The sequence below is a fragment of the Herpailurus yagouaroundi genome, unplaced genomic scaffold (assembly GCF_014898765.1).
Source record: "Herpailurus yagouaroundi ecotype Mexico unplaced genomic scaffold, PumYag 77, whole genome shotgun sequence".
NCBI classification, from domain to species: Eukaryota; Metazoa; Chordata; class Mammalia; order Carnivora; family Felidae; genus Herpailurus; species Herpailurus yagouaroundi.
The window spans coordinates 101,771,777-101,786,419 of NW_024412388.1; the positions used below are offsets into that span (position 1 = coordinate 101,771,777).

The 14,643-nt window shown below is 45.2% G+C and overlaps 1 protein-coding gene across 2 annotated transcripts in view; it reads right to left on the reverse strand.

Annotated features, from left to right (window-relative positions):
- The window catches only part of SPAG17 (sperm associated antigen 17), a 235,792-nt gene that overhangs the window by 32,030 nt on the left and 189,119 nt on the right, over window positions 1-14,643 (reverse strand). The window contains exons 41-44 of one of the 2 annotated variants that reach the window (XM_040471449.1): window positions 12,241-12,340; window positions 11,196-11,298; window positions 9,682-9,813; window positions 711-844 (exon numbers count right to left, since the gene is read on the reverse strand). In XM_040471449.1, the coding sequence (XP_040327383.1) occupies window positions 711-844; window positions 9,682-9,813; window positions 11,196-11,298; window positions 12,241-12,340 (469 nt within the window). Of the gene's footprint in view, window positions 1-710; window positions 848-9,681; window positions 9,814-11,195; window positions 11,299-12,240; window positions 12,341-14,643 lie in introns of both variants that reach the window. The other variant, XM_040471448.1, reaches the window with a different exon arrangement.

Below are 14,643 nucleotides of genomic sequence, written 5' to 3' on the forward strand. Positions count from 1 at the left end.
AAGGAAGGAGCTTTTAAAGAACTAAGGGAGGGGCACCTGGGTAGCTCAGTCGGTTGAGCATCCGGCTTCGGTTCAGGTCTCGTTCTCACGGTTCATGGGTTTGAGCCCCACGTCGGGCTCTGTGCTGACAGCTTAGAGCCTGCTTCAGATTCTGTGTCCCCGCCCCCCCGCCTCTCCCCCACTCACGCTCTGTCTCTCAAAAGTGAATAAAGATTAAAAAAAATTTTTTTAAAGAACTAAGGGAAACCCATGATGGCTGAAGTGAGAAGGGGGGCAAAACGAGAGTAAAGGCAAACAGGGCTTGTAGCTATGCTGCCATTGTGGATTTTATCCTAAGAGCCACGGGGAAGGATGGCCAATGATCCCTGGGACCAGTGGGGCGCTGGTAAGCTGGCTCTCTGAAAAGAATGTTGATTAGTAGCATTTGCTGATGTGTATGGTGTGAGCACTCCCAGCAGGCTGATTTCAGGCTAGCCATGGTTTAAGAGCCAGCTCCTAAAATTCCCCTCGTGAGCCTGGATGAGCTGGCCCCGGGCAAAGGGCGGCCTTGGCTCATTCTCTGTGTGATCCAAAGGCCTTCACGGGGAGATGATGGTATGTATGTCCACTCAATCGCAGTACCCAGTGGCTGGACATCAGTAACTTCAATGGGTCGGGATTGCATGAAATGCCGCCTGGCTCTGGGACATTGGTCCCCATGTCTGTTTTACCTTTGTGAGAGGCTGGGACTTGGGCTTGGAGCTCAGCAGGTAGTGAGGTAACTTCACTTTTTCTTTCCTTGCTTGCCCCGCAACATCCTGCAGCAACGACTGGGTGGGGATTTTCACAGGCTCACAGGACTCTGCTTCTGTTAGAAAAGTTTAAATTGTGCCACACAGACGTTTTACTCAAAGACATTTGAGGGCATACCAGAGTTTATGAGAACATAAGCCAACTTGGGAAACTTTCCTTCTTACCTTTTTAAAAGAACTTATTTAAAGGAACAAAGTCAACCCTAGCGTTATGTCTTTACATTTTACAAAGAGATTGTAACCTAACGTTGGTTCTCACGACACCCCTCTGAGATGGGCGGGCAGGTGCTTAATAGCATCATCTTTTCTAAATAAATGAGAAAAGTCAAATTCTGAGAAGCTGGGTGACCAGATCTCCCCAGGGTTCTTTCCGTGAAATCAACGAGGGACAATACAGTAAACATTGACTCGGAAAGATCTTTTAAAACCGATGAAGGAAAAAAATGTATATTTTTATATATACCCTTATATATGTATAAGTATTTATATACTTCTAAAAAGTGGCTTAGTAATTACAGGTAAATTAAGCCAGGGAATTAAATCTTCAGATCACCACACTTGGTGAAGGAGTGAGCAAAACTAGATAATGTGCATAGATAGCTGCACCTGTCTTTCTCCAAATACCCAGTGGTTGAAATAGCAATAGTAGTTTAGATCATCTGATTTAAACGTCCTTCCTTGCATTCAGATCACCAAGGGCGGGAAGGCATGGAAACCAATGTTTGAGTGTCCACCATGTGCAGTCAAGCGCCACAAGTGTGTTCTTACATGTAGCATCTTACTCAATCCTCAGAAAATCCTACAAGCTGAGGGCTATGGTATTCTAATCACTGTACACTCAGCACTCTCCCCATTGCCTGTCTCCACCCCCCATTCCGCCCAGACATACTTCTGGTGCCACAACATCTCCGGCTCCAGTCACCAAGATGGTGCATGACCCATGCAGAGCCAATGTGGGCTCTTCACCAGTATATTTCCAAGAAGCTGACAGCGATGGCCCCAGCTTTGCCTACCGGGTTATGGATCTGGGAGAATCAAGATCTTGGACCTCTACTGTCATGGTCCCTGCCGCATGGACATAGTCTGTTCTTTGCAGGAGAGGGTAAAACCAAACAGGGACAAATCGGGATGAAGCAAGATGGAGGTGGGGGGGGGGAGGGCTGCCCCAAGAGAGGGGCAATCAGACACAAACACACTCCTTAAAAGCCAGAGTGCCTGGATCCAGTCAGCCCTGGGCTGGCACCACATCCACTACTCTGTGGCTGGCTTTTGAGCACCAGTAAATGTCCCCCCACTTTTCTTTTCAGCGACTTTGAGTTCTCTCAGTTACAAATTGAAGAGTCGTAACTAATATAATAGCAATCTCTCTCTCTTTTTTTTTTTCTTACAAACAAGACAACTGAGGTTAAATAACTGGTCCAAGAAATGGAAAGAAGTGGCAGGGCTGGAATATGCAGCCAAGTGAGTCAGACTCCTCCAGGAACATGTTCCTTCTCTTAGTGTAAGCTAACAGAAAATACAGATACTGGTCTCCACCCCTGGTTGCACAGAACTCCTAAAACCCTTGGAATTTCCTAGATGGTAAGAACGCTAGGAACATCTTTTGTTCTAGGATTTGGTCTTTGACCCAGGTTCCTAACACAGGGCTCCTAAATGCCTTGGACTTTCCTGGGTAATTGCAGAGTCTTTTGATACAATGAGGCTACTCTTCCTGAGCCCCTGGATAGCTTCAAGATGGGGGCCGGTCACCAGAAAGACCAAGACATGATTAGCAGCTTAGAACTTTCAGTCCCACCTCCGTCCTCTGGGAAGGGGAGAAGAGATGAGATTGAGTTAATGATGGATCACGCCTGGGTGATGAATCATTCATGAAACTGCCCACAGTACAGGGTTGCGAGAGCTTCTGGGTTGGTGAACACATCTGTGTACCTGGAAGGTGCGCACCCCAATTCCACAGGGGCAGAAGCTCCTATACTGGACCCTTCCAGACCTTGCCCTATGCCTCATCATCTGGCTGTTCATCTCTGCCGTTTATCACTTCCTTTATATAATAAGATGTGAGTTTGGAGATGTTGTATCAAATTGTAAAACCCTAGGTGGGGTCATGGGAGCCCCAATTGATAGCTGGCTGGTCAGAAGCACGGGTGACAGCCAGGATTTGAAACCCGCACCTGAAGTTGGGCGGGGGGCAGTTTTGTGGGACTGAGCCCTTCACCTGTAGGGTCTGCACTACGTGTGGTTGGTGTCAGAATTGAAGTGAATTGTAGGACACCCAATCAGTGCCGCAAAATTGCTTGGTGTGGGAAACTCCTCCCCCCGCCCCACCTCTGGGCACAGAAGTGTTCTGTACGAATAGTGAGTTTTTCCTAGACAACTGCCCCAGTGTGTCCCAAACTCATCCATGCATCATAATCCCCTGGGCTTGTTCTAGAAAAATAGAGGTTCCCAGGCCACAGGCCAGACAAGCCCAATTTTAGACCAAAACCGAATCAGAATCTCTGGGGATGGAGCTCAGGGAGCAGTGTTTCAATGTCTTTCCCTTTGGTTACCATTTCCTACATGTGCAACCATTCTAATGGGTTGATGTACCTTTTTGTTTGTTTTCTTACCATATGCATATTACTGTTTTGTGTCCATGCGTTTTACGAGTCTAACAAGTTCTAATTAATTGCTCACTCTGTTATTATTAACAGTAAATACTGATAGGGAGTCTATCCTGTGCCAGGCACTACTCTGAAAAGCATTTTACAGATCCTAACTGATTTAATCTCGACAACCTCATGATGCATATTACGTTATTTCCCCTTTCCAGAAGAGGAAACGGGAAGAGATAGTGGGGTTAGACAGTGTGCCCAAGGTTACGCAGCTATTCCATAAGGAGCCAGGTACAGCCTGTCTGTACTCTCAGCTCTGCAGGTCACCAGGCTGCCTCCCCTAATACCCCACTGGACCGCCCCTGGGCTTCAGCAGGGATTGGAGGAGGGGGAGGAGTGCTTTGAGGCGCTTGAAGCAGCTGATACAGAGGTACTTCTCATATATCTATATCTATATCTATATAGGTATATATAGATATATACACACACACATATATACACACATACATGTATATATATACACACATATGTGTATGTATGTATAAAATATATAAATATATATTTATATAAAAATTATAAAATTTATATATATAAATATATATATGTGTGTGAAAAAATATATATAAATATACATACACGTGTAAAAAATTAATATATATAATATATATATTATATATATTATATATATTATATATATATATATATATTTTTTTAGAGACAGAGAGAGAGAGAGAGGGAGACAGTGTTAAGCAGGCTCAGGGCCCAGCTGGAAGGCTGACACAGACCTCCATCCCATCACCTGACCTGAGTTGACCTGAGCCATAATCAAGAGTGCAGAAGCTTAACTGACTGAGTGGCCCAGGCGCCCCCAGAGGTGCTTTAATATTTAAATTGGGATGGTCCCACTTTTGGGGGGGGGGGTGTCATCTGAATATGACCGCTGGGCCCAAGGCCCCTGAAGAAGCCGTCATGGTTGTCCGCTTCCCCGCTGAGGCGGACGACTGTAGTATTTATTCATCATCACTCTTTTTTTCCCTTCCTCGCAGAGCACGTCTTCCGTGCACGTGGCGCATATTTCTCTGCCCCACTGACACTGAACTCAGCTGGTGGGGGAGGGCGTGGTGGCGGCGGCTCCTTCCGTGTGGGGGCTGGAGCACCCCTGACAGTCACCCGCAGCTCTTGGGGCGCGGGTAGAAGTCTAACCACTGCCTCTCCGGAGGAAACCTGCCCTGGTTTGAACACTGTGCCCATCTGCAGCATTTGCTGATTTCTCACCCAGCCGCCCGCAGCTGTCAGGGCGGGGCGGCGGAGCGGGCGCCGGGAGGTGGGGGCGCTCTCAGAGCTCAGGGGCCTGGTGGCGCCCCCGTGCGCCCGCCCGCCCGCCGCTGGAACAGAGGCTGCCGCAGTCCACCCGCAGCCCCCAGACCCTTACAGCGCTGGCTGTAAACCGCTACGGGATTTACACAGTTTTGTTGCAGCAAATGCCGACAAGCACCTTGTAATTGTACAAAATCCAGACCTCCTCGAGCTGATGCTGTTGCTGACCAAACGAGAACACTGAACTATTTGTTAGTTTCCAGTTCATTTCTGCCTTCGGGCTTTGGAAGACATGGCCCCTGCCCATCTCTCACGCGCTCTCTCTCTCTCTCTCTCTTTTGCACAAAGTATTCTTTGCTCTTTCTTACATCTGGAGGGCAGTGTAATAAAATATAGAGAATGAGGAGTCAAAAAAACTCGTTTTTCTCCCCCAGGCTTAGTTCCAGATTTGCTGTATGAGTTTAGATATTGCTTGACTTCTCTAGGCTTCAGGTTCCTCAAGTAGATGAAATGGGGGTTGTCTGAGGTGATCCAATCTTAAATCTTAAAACCTACGAAATTTTATCTTATTCCCCAAGGCCAGCTCTCCTATAAAGCTTTCCCCACTCTTCCTGTTTTGCACTTCCTTAAGCTTTATTGTTTCCATCCAAACTTAATTCACCACTTTTAGTGAGTCCCGTTACCGTCTCGCATCTCAGCATCTTGATCCCTACAGGTGCAGTAGGTGTCCTTGTTCCAAAGACTCTTCCCTTCTTCCAAATCTCCTGTTTCTTTGAAGCTCGTGCCATCAGATTATTACCTATGACGTCTCCATGATGTACTTGTCGCTTACAGACCTCTGTCATTCCCTTGATTCACTGGAGGTCTTGACACCTCGGATGGACTTCCACTTCACCTGTTGACATCACCTGGACAAGCCACCCAACCCACCCCCCACCGGTCCTCTCTGATTCTCAATCATCTCGTTTCTTCCTCTTTTCCTCGTCTCCACCCACAAGCTCCCATGGTCAGATCTCAACTTTGCCAACACCAATAATTTTGCCGCTTTCACAGTCTCCGTGTCCACTTTCCTCTCTAGAACACAACCTCCTAAACTGCCAGCCCATTACTCTGTCGTATCTAGCAAACGATCATTTGGCCTCACTGAGGCCTCTAATCAACTGACACTGTCACCTGAAAACAATCAGTCGCCCCTCTCTTGTTTTGCTTTCTTGTTTCTCTGGAATGGACTTTCTATTCTTATCATTATATCCACTCCTTTGCCATCAGACTCGCTCATCTGCCTAATACCAAACATGCAAACCCACCTGCCAATGTACCCATATTCCTTCTCCTCTCTCCCATCGCTGGATGAGGTGGCCCTATTTACATCCAAGGTCAACTCGGACACTCAGGGTTTGCCGCAAACGTCACGTTCTCTCACCTTCTTTAGAACTTTGCTCTCCTGCAAGCAGGACCTCTTCTCCTGCAAGTTCTCTCTTGCTACTGAATTACTGTCTGCAAGTCAACATCCTCCAGTGTGTCAAAATTTTTTAATCTCTCCCCTGGTCACACATCTGCCTCGGCTGCAATGCTGTTCCTCTGTTCTTTTCAGCAAAGCTCTCGGGTGAAGCTGTGCATTCCTGGTTCCTCTTCCACCGTTCTATACACAGCCTGCTTCAGTTGGCTGCAGGCTCCTCCAGGCCCTGAAAGGGCTCTTACCAAGATCACCAGTTATCTCTATCTCCCCCAGTCCCGTGGGTATTCTGCATCTCCCTTGGCCCTTCAGGGCCATGTGATCCACTGGAAACACGGGTTTTCATGCTCCTGTTCTTCTCCGACCTCACTGGCTTCTTCTTAGTAGCCTTTTCTGGCCCTTCTTCTGCCTGTTACATTCTAGAGTCTTCCCTAGGGCCATGGTTCTCAAAGTGTGATCCAACATCAGCACCACCTGAAGCTTGTTACAACTACAAATTCTCAGCCTCATAACTGGTCACACAACTCATCCTGGGAACCACCCTTGGTTCCTCTTATTCCTCAGCTCCACATCCTGGTGACCCGTGAGTCCCTTCAGCTCTACCTCCAGGGTGGACAGTCCCAGTTGGTTTAATCCCCCCCCTGCCCAGACTCCACGGCCTTAGCCAGGTCTCTGCCAGTGCTCACATGGCCTGCCTCAGTGGCTTATTCCCAGCCTCCGCTTCTCCACTCCCCTTACCCCACCCACAAGCTACCGGGTAATCTTTTTAAAATACAAATTATAGGGGCGCCTGGGTGGCTCGGTCGGTTAGGTGTCCGACTTCGGCTCAGGTCATGATCTCACGGTCCGTGAGTTCGAGCCCCGCATCGGGCTCTGTGCTGACAGCTCAGAGCCTGGAGCCTGTTTCAGATTCTGTGTCTCCCTCTCTCTCTGTTCCTCCCCTGTTCATGCTCTGTCTCTCTCTGTCTCAAAAATAAATAAACGTTAAAAAAAATTTTTTTAAATAAAATACAAATTATAGTTGTGTAAACTACCCTGTTCAAAACCTTCCAGTGGTATTTGAATAAAACTGTACACGGACTAAAACCCCAGACTCCTTATGCACCACCGCGTGGTTTTATCTTTATCCCTCCCTCTGACCTCACCTTCCTTTACTTCTTTCTTTGCCCATTGTCTTCTAGCCTTATGCCCATTTTCCTGCTTCTTCTCCTCTAAGGGTCTTCAAACCAGCTGTTCACAATACTTGCCCCCTCTCTCTCCCCCAGGGTTGGCATGGCTGGCTCCTTCCTGTTGTTCTGTCTACGCTCAGATGTCCTTTCACAGAGGGGCCTCCTACCCCCCTAATGAAAGGCCATCCCTCTCCCCAAGACATTTTCCATACCTTATGTACGGTTTTACTCCGTGATAACATTTATTCCAACCGCAATTTATCTGATTTACCTGTTTATTGATTTATTGTCTAGGTCTGCCCGTGGTCTGTACAGCTCTATAAGACATAGGCTTTTTAGGGGAGCCTGGGTGGCTCAGTCGGTTAAGCATCCGACTTCAGCCAGGTCACAATCTCGCGGTCCGTGAGTTCGAGCCCTGCGTCAGGCTCTGGGCTGATGGCTCAGAGCCTGGAGCCTGTTTCCGATTCTGTGTCTCCCTCTCTCTCTGCCCCTCCCCCGTTCATGCTCTGTCTCTCTCTGTCCCAAAAATAAATAAACGTTGAAAAAAAAAATTAAAAAAAAAAAAAAAAAAGACATGGGCTTTTTAGCTGCTGTATTTCCATGCCTAGAACAATGCCAGGTGTACAATAGGCATTGAGTAAATTGTCCACTAAATGAATAAACTTTAGGGGCGCCTGGGTGGCGCAGTCGGTTAAGCGTCCGACTTCAGCCAGGTCACGATCTCGCGGTCCGTGAGTTCGAGCCCCGCATCCGGCTCTGGGCTGATGGCTCGGAGCCTGGAGCCTGTTTCCGATTCTGTGTCTCCTTCTCACTCTGCCCCTCCCCCGTTCATGCTCTGTCTCTCTCTGTCCCAAAAAAAAAAACAAACAAAAAAAAAAAAACGTTGAAAAAAAATTAAAAAAAAAAATGAAAAAACTTTATAGAAGAGATAACCTAAAATTGACTTATTTTTATTTTTTTAACATTTATTTATTTTTGGGAGGCAGAGCGAGACAGAGCACGAGTGGGGGAGGGGCACAGAGAGGCAGGGACACAGAATCCAGAGCAAGCTCCAGGCTCCGAGCTGTCGGCACAGAGCCCAACGCGGGGCTCGAACTCACGGACCGCGAGATTATGACCTGAGCCGAAGTTGGACGCTTAACCGACTGAACCTCCCCCAGAAGCCCCAGAAGAGATAACTTCGAAATCAGGAAGGCAAAAGGCATGTGTAAGGTAAATCCCTTAAGTCACTCGTAGAGGTGGCAAGATGCTCCCTCTGGGAGAGGTAAAACTAAGACCTCTTGGCCGATTCCCATCTCACTTTCTGTTTTGTTTTGTTTCTTAGTATAATTTATTGTCAAGTTAGCTAACATACAGTGTATGTTGCTCTTGGTTTTGGGGTAGATTCCTGTGATTCATTGCTTACGTACAACACCCAGTGCTCATCCCAACAAGTGCCCCCCTCAAAATGGACCATGTCCACGGGAGTGAAGGGGTGCAAATTCATCTACACAATTTTAAATACTCTGTTCTTCTTTTTTTTTTACGGATCAGCCATAAAGTTGAATTAACTTCAGTGAAATCAGTGTGATTCCACTGTAATTACAATTATTTTGTATTATTCCAGACTTTAATTTCTGCTACAAATGAGATGGTGTGCTGTATAGAGACTACACTTTATGTTTCTCTTCTAGCACCTGCAGACCAAGAAAGTACCTGAAAAGGTGGGTAAATATGAGTCCAACCACCAAATTACTGGCTGCTCAAAAAAAGCTACCAGGTTCCTGACATTTAGTAAGTATTGCAAGCTCTCAGATCCACGAGGGATAAAATTAAATAATACAATGTAATAAATTAATTAAAATAAATAATTATATACAATAAAGAAATAAAATACAATAACCATCTAATACATATTTGCCATTTTTTCCTTTCAATCTAGGACTTGCAATCATTCTCAAAACATTTTTTTTTTCCAACGTTTACTTATTTTGGGGACAGAGAGAGACAGAGCATGAACGGGGGAGGGGCAGAGAGAGAGGGAGACACAGAATCGGAAACAGGCTCCAGGCTCTGAGCCATCAGCCCAGAGCCTGACGCGGGGCTCGAACTCACAGACCGCGAGATCGTGACCTGGCTGAAGTCGGACGCTCAACCGACTGCGCCACCCAGGCGCCCCATCAAAACATTTTTTGAGATACTTTGATGTGCGAAGAAGCCTTACAAAGTGCTTTAGTTCTGGGCTCTGTGACCCACTGGAATTTTTTCTGTAACCGCCAACCAGACCCTCAGCTCCCAGTGTCATCTTCCCTCCTCCAAAAAGAGGTAACATTCAGTTTCGAGAAAGAATGAGATAAAGCAAATGACTGCCATACCTGCAATAGGTTTTGCCAAATTTTCAGTTTGGTTCTGGTCAGCAGACTCCTTGGCATCTACAAAACTCTTGAGTTTTGGAACACTCGGTGTTTGTGGGGACTCCTGTCCTGAAACTGTTTCTGGCTGGGAATCTAGAAAACCCCAAACAAATATTATAAAGTGATACTCTGGGCAATGAGATAAGAACTACTGATGTTTGTATTCTTCTTTACAGCAAACAAGGTGCTCCCCACACCCCTGCCTTTAGAAAGACTAAATGGAAGAAAGCTTTTAAGAGGCAAGGATTCGTCATGATATGATGCCACGTTTTCCATTAACAGGATGGTATCTGCAAGGAACGCACTCCCCAAGAGCTAGATGGTTCCGCAAGGCAACACAGTAATTATCTTGGTTGGGTTATGCAGCAGAAGCCAAGTAATTTAGCCTACTTTTACCTGGCAAGAGTAACTGAGCTGTGATTTTTGTTTTTAAAGTTTCCAATCTTGAATCCGTTCATTATTATGAAAATGTAGCTCTTTATTAAGACGCGTCTCTCTAAGAAATCAGTGCAACATGAAATACATTTAAAATACATCTATCAAGGACTGGGGATGCAAATAGTACATTTCAACTTGCATGTGGGCCACCCTGGCTGAATGGTGGTTGCTCCCTGGAGGATTGTTGAGAAACCTGTGGCCTCGCCCCCTTGCAAGGGGACAATAGGCTTCATTGATTACAGTTGTCTGCCTGGGGACAGGTGGGCACCAGCACCATCAGCCTTCGTCTCTGATTTCTCCCCATTTCGTTTCCAAGTCATTTTTCCAGCCTTAATCTTTGCTTTGCAGACTCTGTGGTAATCAGATGTTTTCTTTGGCTGTGCTCATTCCAGGCAGCCGAACCTCTGCTATGGCATTGTGCAGTAGAAAACTCCTCTGTGGGGGAATTTTCACTACCCAGTTTATGAAAAAGAAGCACTAAGTTGCATTTCATCCCTAAATTCTCCAACATGCATCTCTGGGAAAGGAGACCTTGTTCTACACATCCATCATCACACCCGAGAAAACTCAGAAAAATTCCACAATGCCCCCAACTAACAGTCCCCTACTCCAGACTTGTACAGTTGCTCCAAAAGATCTTTGATAGCTGTTTATTTTTCTCAACTCGGCTTCCCTTCACTATAAAGACACATTTTCCTCCTTATTATCGGGTATTACGTGAGCTGATACCTCAAGCCTGTGTGTCTGCCCTGTTCTCCTCCAACCTTTCATTACTCCCTTGACTTACAAATCAGTCAGGTCTTCTAAATATTCTTAGGTAAATTTTAAGCACACCGGAGGAAAACTAAATTCGATTTGTATCTTGGCTTCCTCATATAACTCAGCCAAATTTGTAATACACAAGTCACAATAGGTTATGCCATCAGCCGTTACTGAGACAAGAGGCGGTAGGAACTAGTTATGTCCTAAGAGGCCATTGTTAGGCATTCCTCATTTAAGTTCAGTGACAGGAACAGGAAGCTACAGAAACACATTACCTGGAGGAAGATCGGATGTTTTCTGAACAGCTGTTTCGTCTGCAGCTTCCGCTGTCTTTGGAAAAGGAGGCAAGTTTTTGGAAAGCGTATCCAGATAATGAGACTGAAAGAGAAATCCAAAAGACTTACTTTAGACTTATGCATGCCTGGACGGCACCCTCCACAAGCAGGTTAAGTTGAAGAGCAATGATGAAACCATTTTTCTTTTTTTTTTTAATTTTCTTTTTTTCCAACGTTTATTTTATTTTTGGGACAGAGAGAGACAGAGCATGAACGGGGGAGGGGCAGAGAGAGAGGGAGACACAGAATCGGAAACAGGCTCCAGGCTCTGAGCCATCGGCCCAGAGCCTGACGCGGGGCTCGAACTCACGGACCGCGAGATCGTGACCTGGCTGAAGTCGGACGCTTAACCGACTGCGCCACCCAGGCGCCCCCATTTTTCTTTTTTAAGGCTCTGAAACTGAAAGTTTTTCAAGAGACCGTTCAGCTCAATTCTAGATTTTGTCATTCTGTCCTAACTTCCTGTAACTTCTTCTCAGGCAGCTTCCGCTTAATAATAGCACCTGGAACATCCATAGAAATACATCAAGCTCTAAACACATGAGGATATTCACTTTGCTGAAAAGTTCCAAGGTTTCATGGGAGTGCTCTGTCTCCTTGGGCTTCCAAGAACTCACAGTAATTTAGTGCTGTTTCAGCAGCTGATGGATGCAGAAATCTTAATGGGATAAAAACTTCAAAATGGAATTTATGGGATAAAAGTGGGGAGAATTCAACTCCCAAAAGGACTTGAAATAGATGAAAGAGGGTGATTAATAGTGATAATGCAAGGTATGAAGTTGGAGTGGTAGTAATAAATTGGCAAGACCTGAAATTAGTTTTCCCTCTCAAATGCTCTTGAGGACGTGGATTTGAAAGGTAAAGTTAGTCAGCTGGGCTGATGAAGGAAAGAAACATCAGGAAAGGTAGGTTACATAATGACACGTGCATTGCATCAATCTCTATAAAGATTCTTACTTAATTGTTGTTAATTACGTTCAATTACCTTAGACTGACATAACTTGCTCATTTCCAAGTTGAAGTAGGGTGATATTACTTTGTTCCTAATTTCCATTAGGTAATTTTGTGTGGTTTCAATATCCTTCCTGGTTGATATTTCCATAACGATGCAAAAGAAGACAGAATGTTTTACAATGTTATTCGCTTGTGTTTTACCTTTAAATCCTGCAGAAAATGGGATCGCTAACGATAAAACGGATAAGAACTCATCAGACAATTTTTTTTGGTCAGCTTGCTTTGGTTCATTTTCTGCTCTTTCTAGAATCAGTCACATTCCCCACTTCAAAAATCAGCTTTCATTTAAGGTAAGAAAAATGATACCAGGTGGGAGTTTGGTTTTACAGTTGATCTCAAAAGACTAAAATACACACGGTTGACCTTTTTTGCGTGTGTTTCAATTCTCTGAGGTTTAAAGGCCAGCTTGATTCTACCAATTTCCATGATTTCAGTAGCAAGGGTAACAGAAACTAAAACCAAAACCTCAGCAGTGGTTTGTGAATCGTGTGATCAGTGATTACAAAGTAAAATAAAAACAATCATGATAATTCTGCTAATTGTCTTTCCAGTATCAGAACTCTCTGTTGGGGAGGCGATAGACCTCTAAAGACTAGAAGGCTGAAGACTTCACTTCCCAGCCTTTCCTATATATATAGGGAAGGCCAGTAACTAGTAAGCTGACATCACTGGGTAAGACTCCAGATAGCCTTTAAAGAGATCTAACTCAGCTGGGAGGCTTTCCCTTTGTCCTTGCCTCACCTCTTTTCCAGTAGGAAATATGGATGAAATATGAATGGAATGAAATATGGATGAATGAATGAAATATGGAATGAATGGATGAAATATGGATGGAATGGCTGCAGCTGTGGCAGTGATTTTGCAACCATGAGGCAACCTTGAGGATGGAAGTCATGCACCACTTCAGACTTCTTTGACATCAGGAAAGATAAGCTTCTTTCTTGTAAAAGCACTGATTTGGGGGGTTGTCTGTTAAATGTAGCTGGACCTCATCTTATCTGAAATAGTTCTCATTTTTAAGTGCTTCTCACATGCCAGAAATTTTACAAAGTGCTTTACACGTTTAATCTTGTAATAACTCCATGAGTTACTCTTATTACGCCCCTTTTATTGGTCAAAAAACCCCGAGGTATAGAAAGGCTAAGTAACCTACCTTGAATCACATAACCAGTAAGAGGTGAAGTCTGAATTAAAACCCAGGGTGCCTGCCTCTGAGCCCATGACCTTGATTAGTGCAAAAGCTAGTCAACTGTTAGGTGCCCAATGTGTGGGCTGAGATACCTCCGATATTAGGCGGCCCAACACCCTCCTGTTACAGATGAGCAAAGTGAATTCCTGAGGTACGTTTTACTGATGGAAATCAGTAAATTGGGAAATGCTGATTTATACAAGGTTGAACACGTTTTGTTACCGTAGGACCTAGGGTGCACCGTGGCTCTCTAAAAAATAAGCACGACCAGCTGACATCACGCATCTGTACGTAACCAAGTTGGAACGGACTCTCGGTCGGCTGACTCTAACACTGGTGTCCTTTCTCTCACACTAGCTTGGCCTGTCAGGAAATACTGCCCGAATCAAAATAGCATCTTACTGAAACAACTTTAATTTCCCATTACGTTATCTTATCTCTACTGCCTCACCTGATTCATCATCAATCTATGGCAGTGGGGCTACTGCCTTGACAGGAACCATTCTCACACAAGAATAAGTCCTCCAGTTGATAACCTCCAATTCCTCTCTGCATTCACCTTTCTGATTCTTCCACGGAACCTGACCTTTTTGTGGTTCACCTTCCGTGCCCCTGAGACCTTCTCATTCCTTAACCCTCCTCCCCAAACCCATTTTCCACGCTGCCCAAACTTCTCTTTCAATGACACAAATCTAATTATGCGTTTCACTTTCTTCTTCAAAAACTTTCATTGGCTTGCCAGCATCTACCTGTGGGTTAAAATCTGAAAGTGTTCATGTTTCAAGAACTTTAAAAATGTGAATGGGTAACACAGACACATAATGAAAAAAAGGATTAAAGAGTATGCAATAAAAAGGAAGTCTCCATCCCACACTGTCCCCTAACCTCTCGGTCGGCTTCCCCACAGGCAATCATTGTCACTGGTCTAGAAATCAGGGATATTCCATGAGACAACGTATACCTTCTAGTTTGACCTTGAATACAGGGGTGGCCCATGAGATGCAACGTCCTATCTCACCACTTCTCCCGTACATTCTACAGGGTAACTCAGGCATTTTTTTGAAGAAGAATCTTCATCCTTCCTCCAGTCATTGTGGAGAGGAGTCATGCAAATGTGTGCAAGTGTACCATATGTACTACTGGATTCTCAGTAAATACATCTGGCTCCCTTTCCTCACGGGGTGG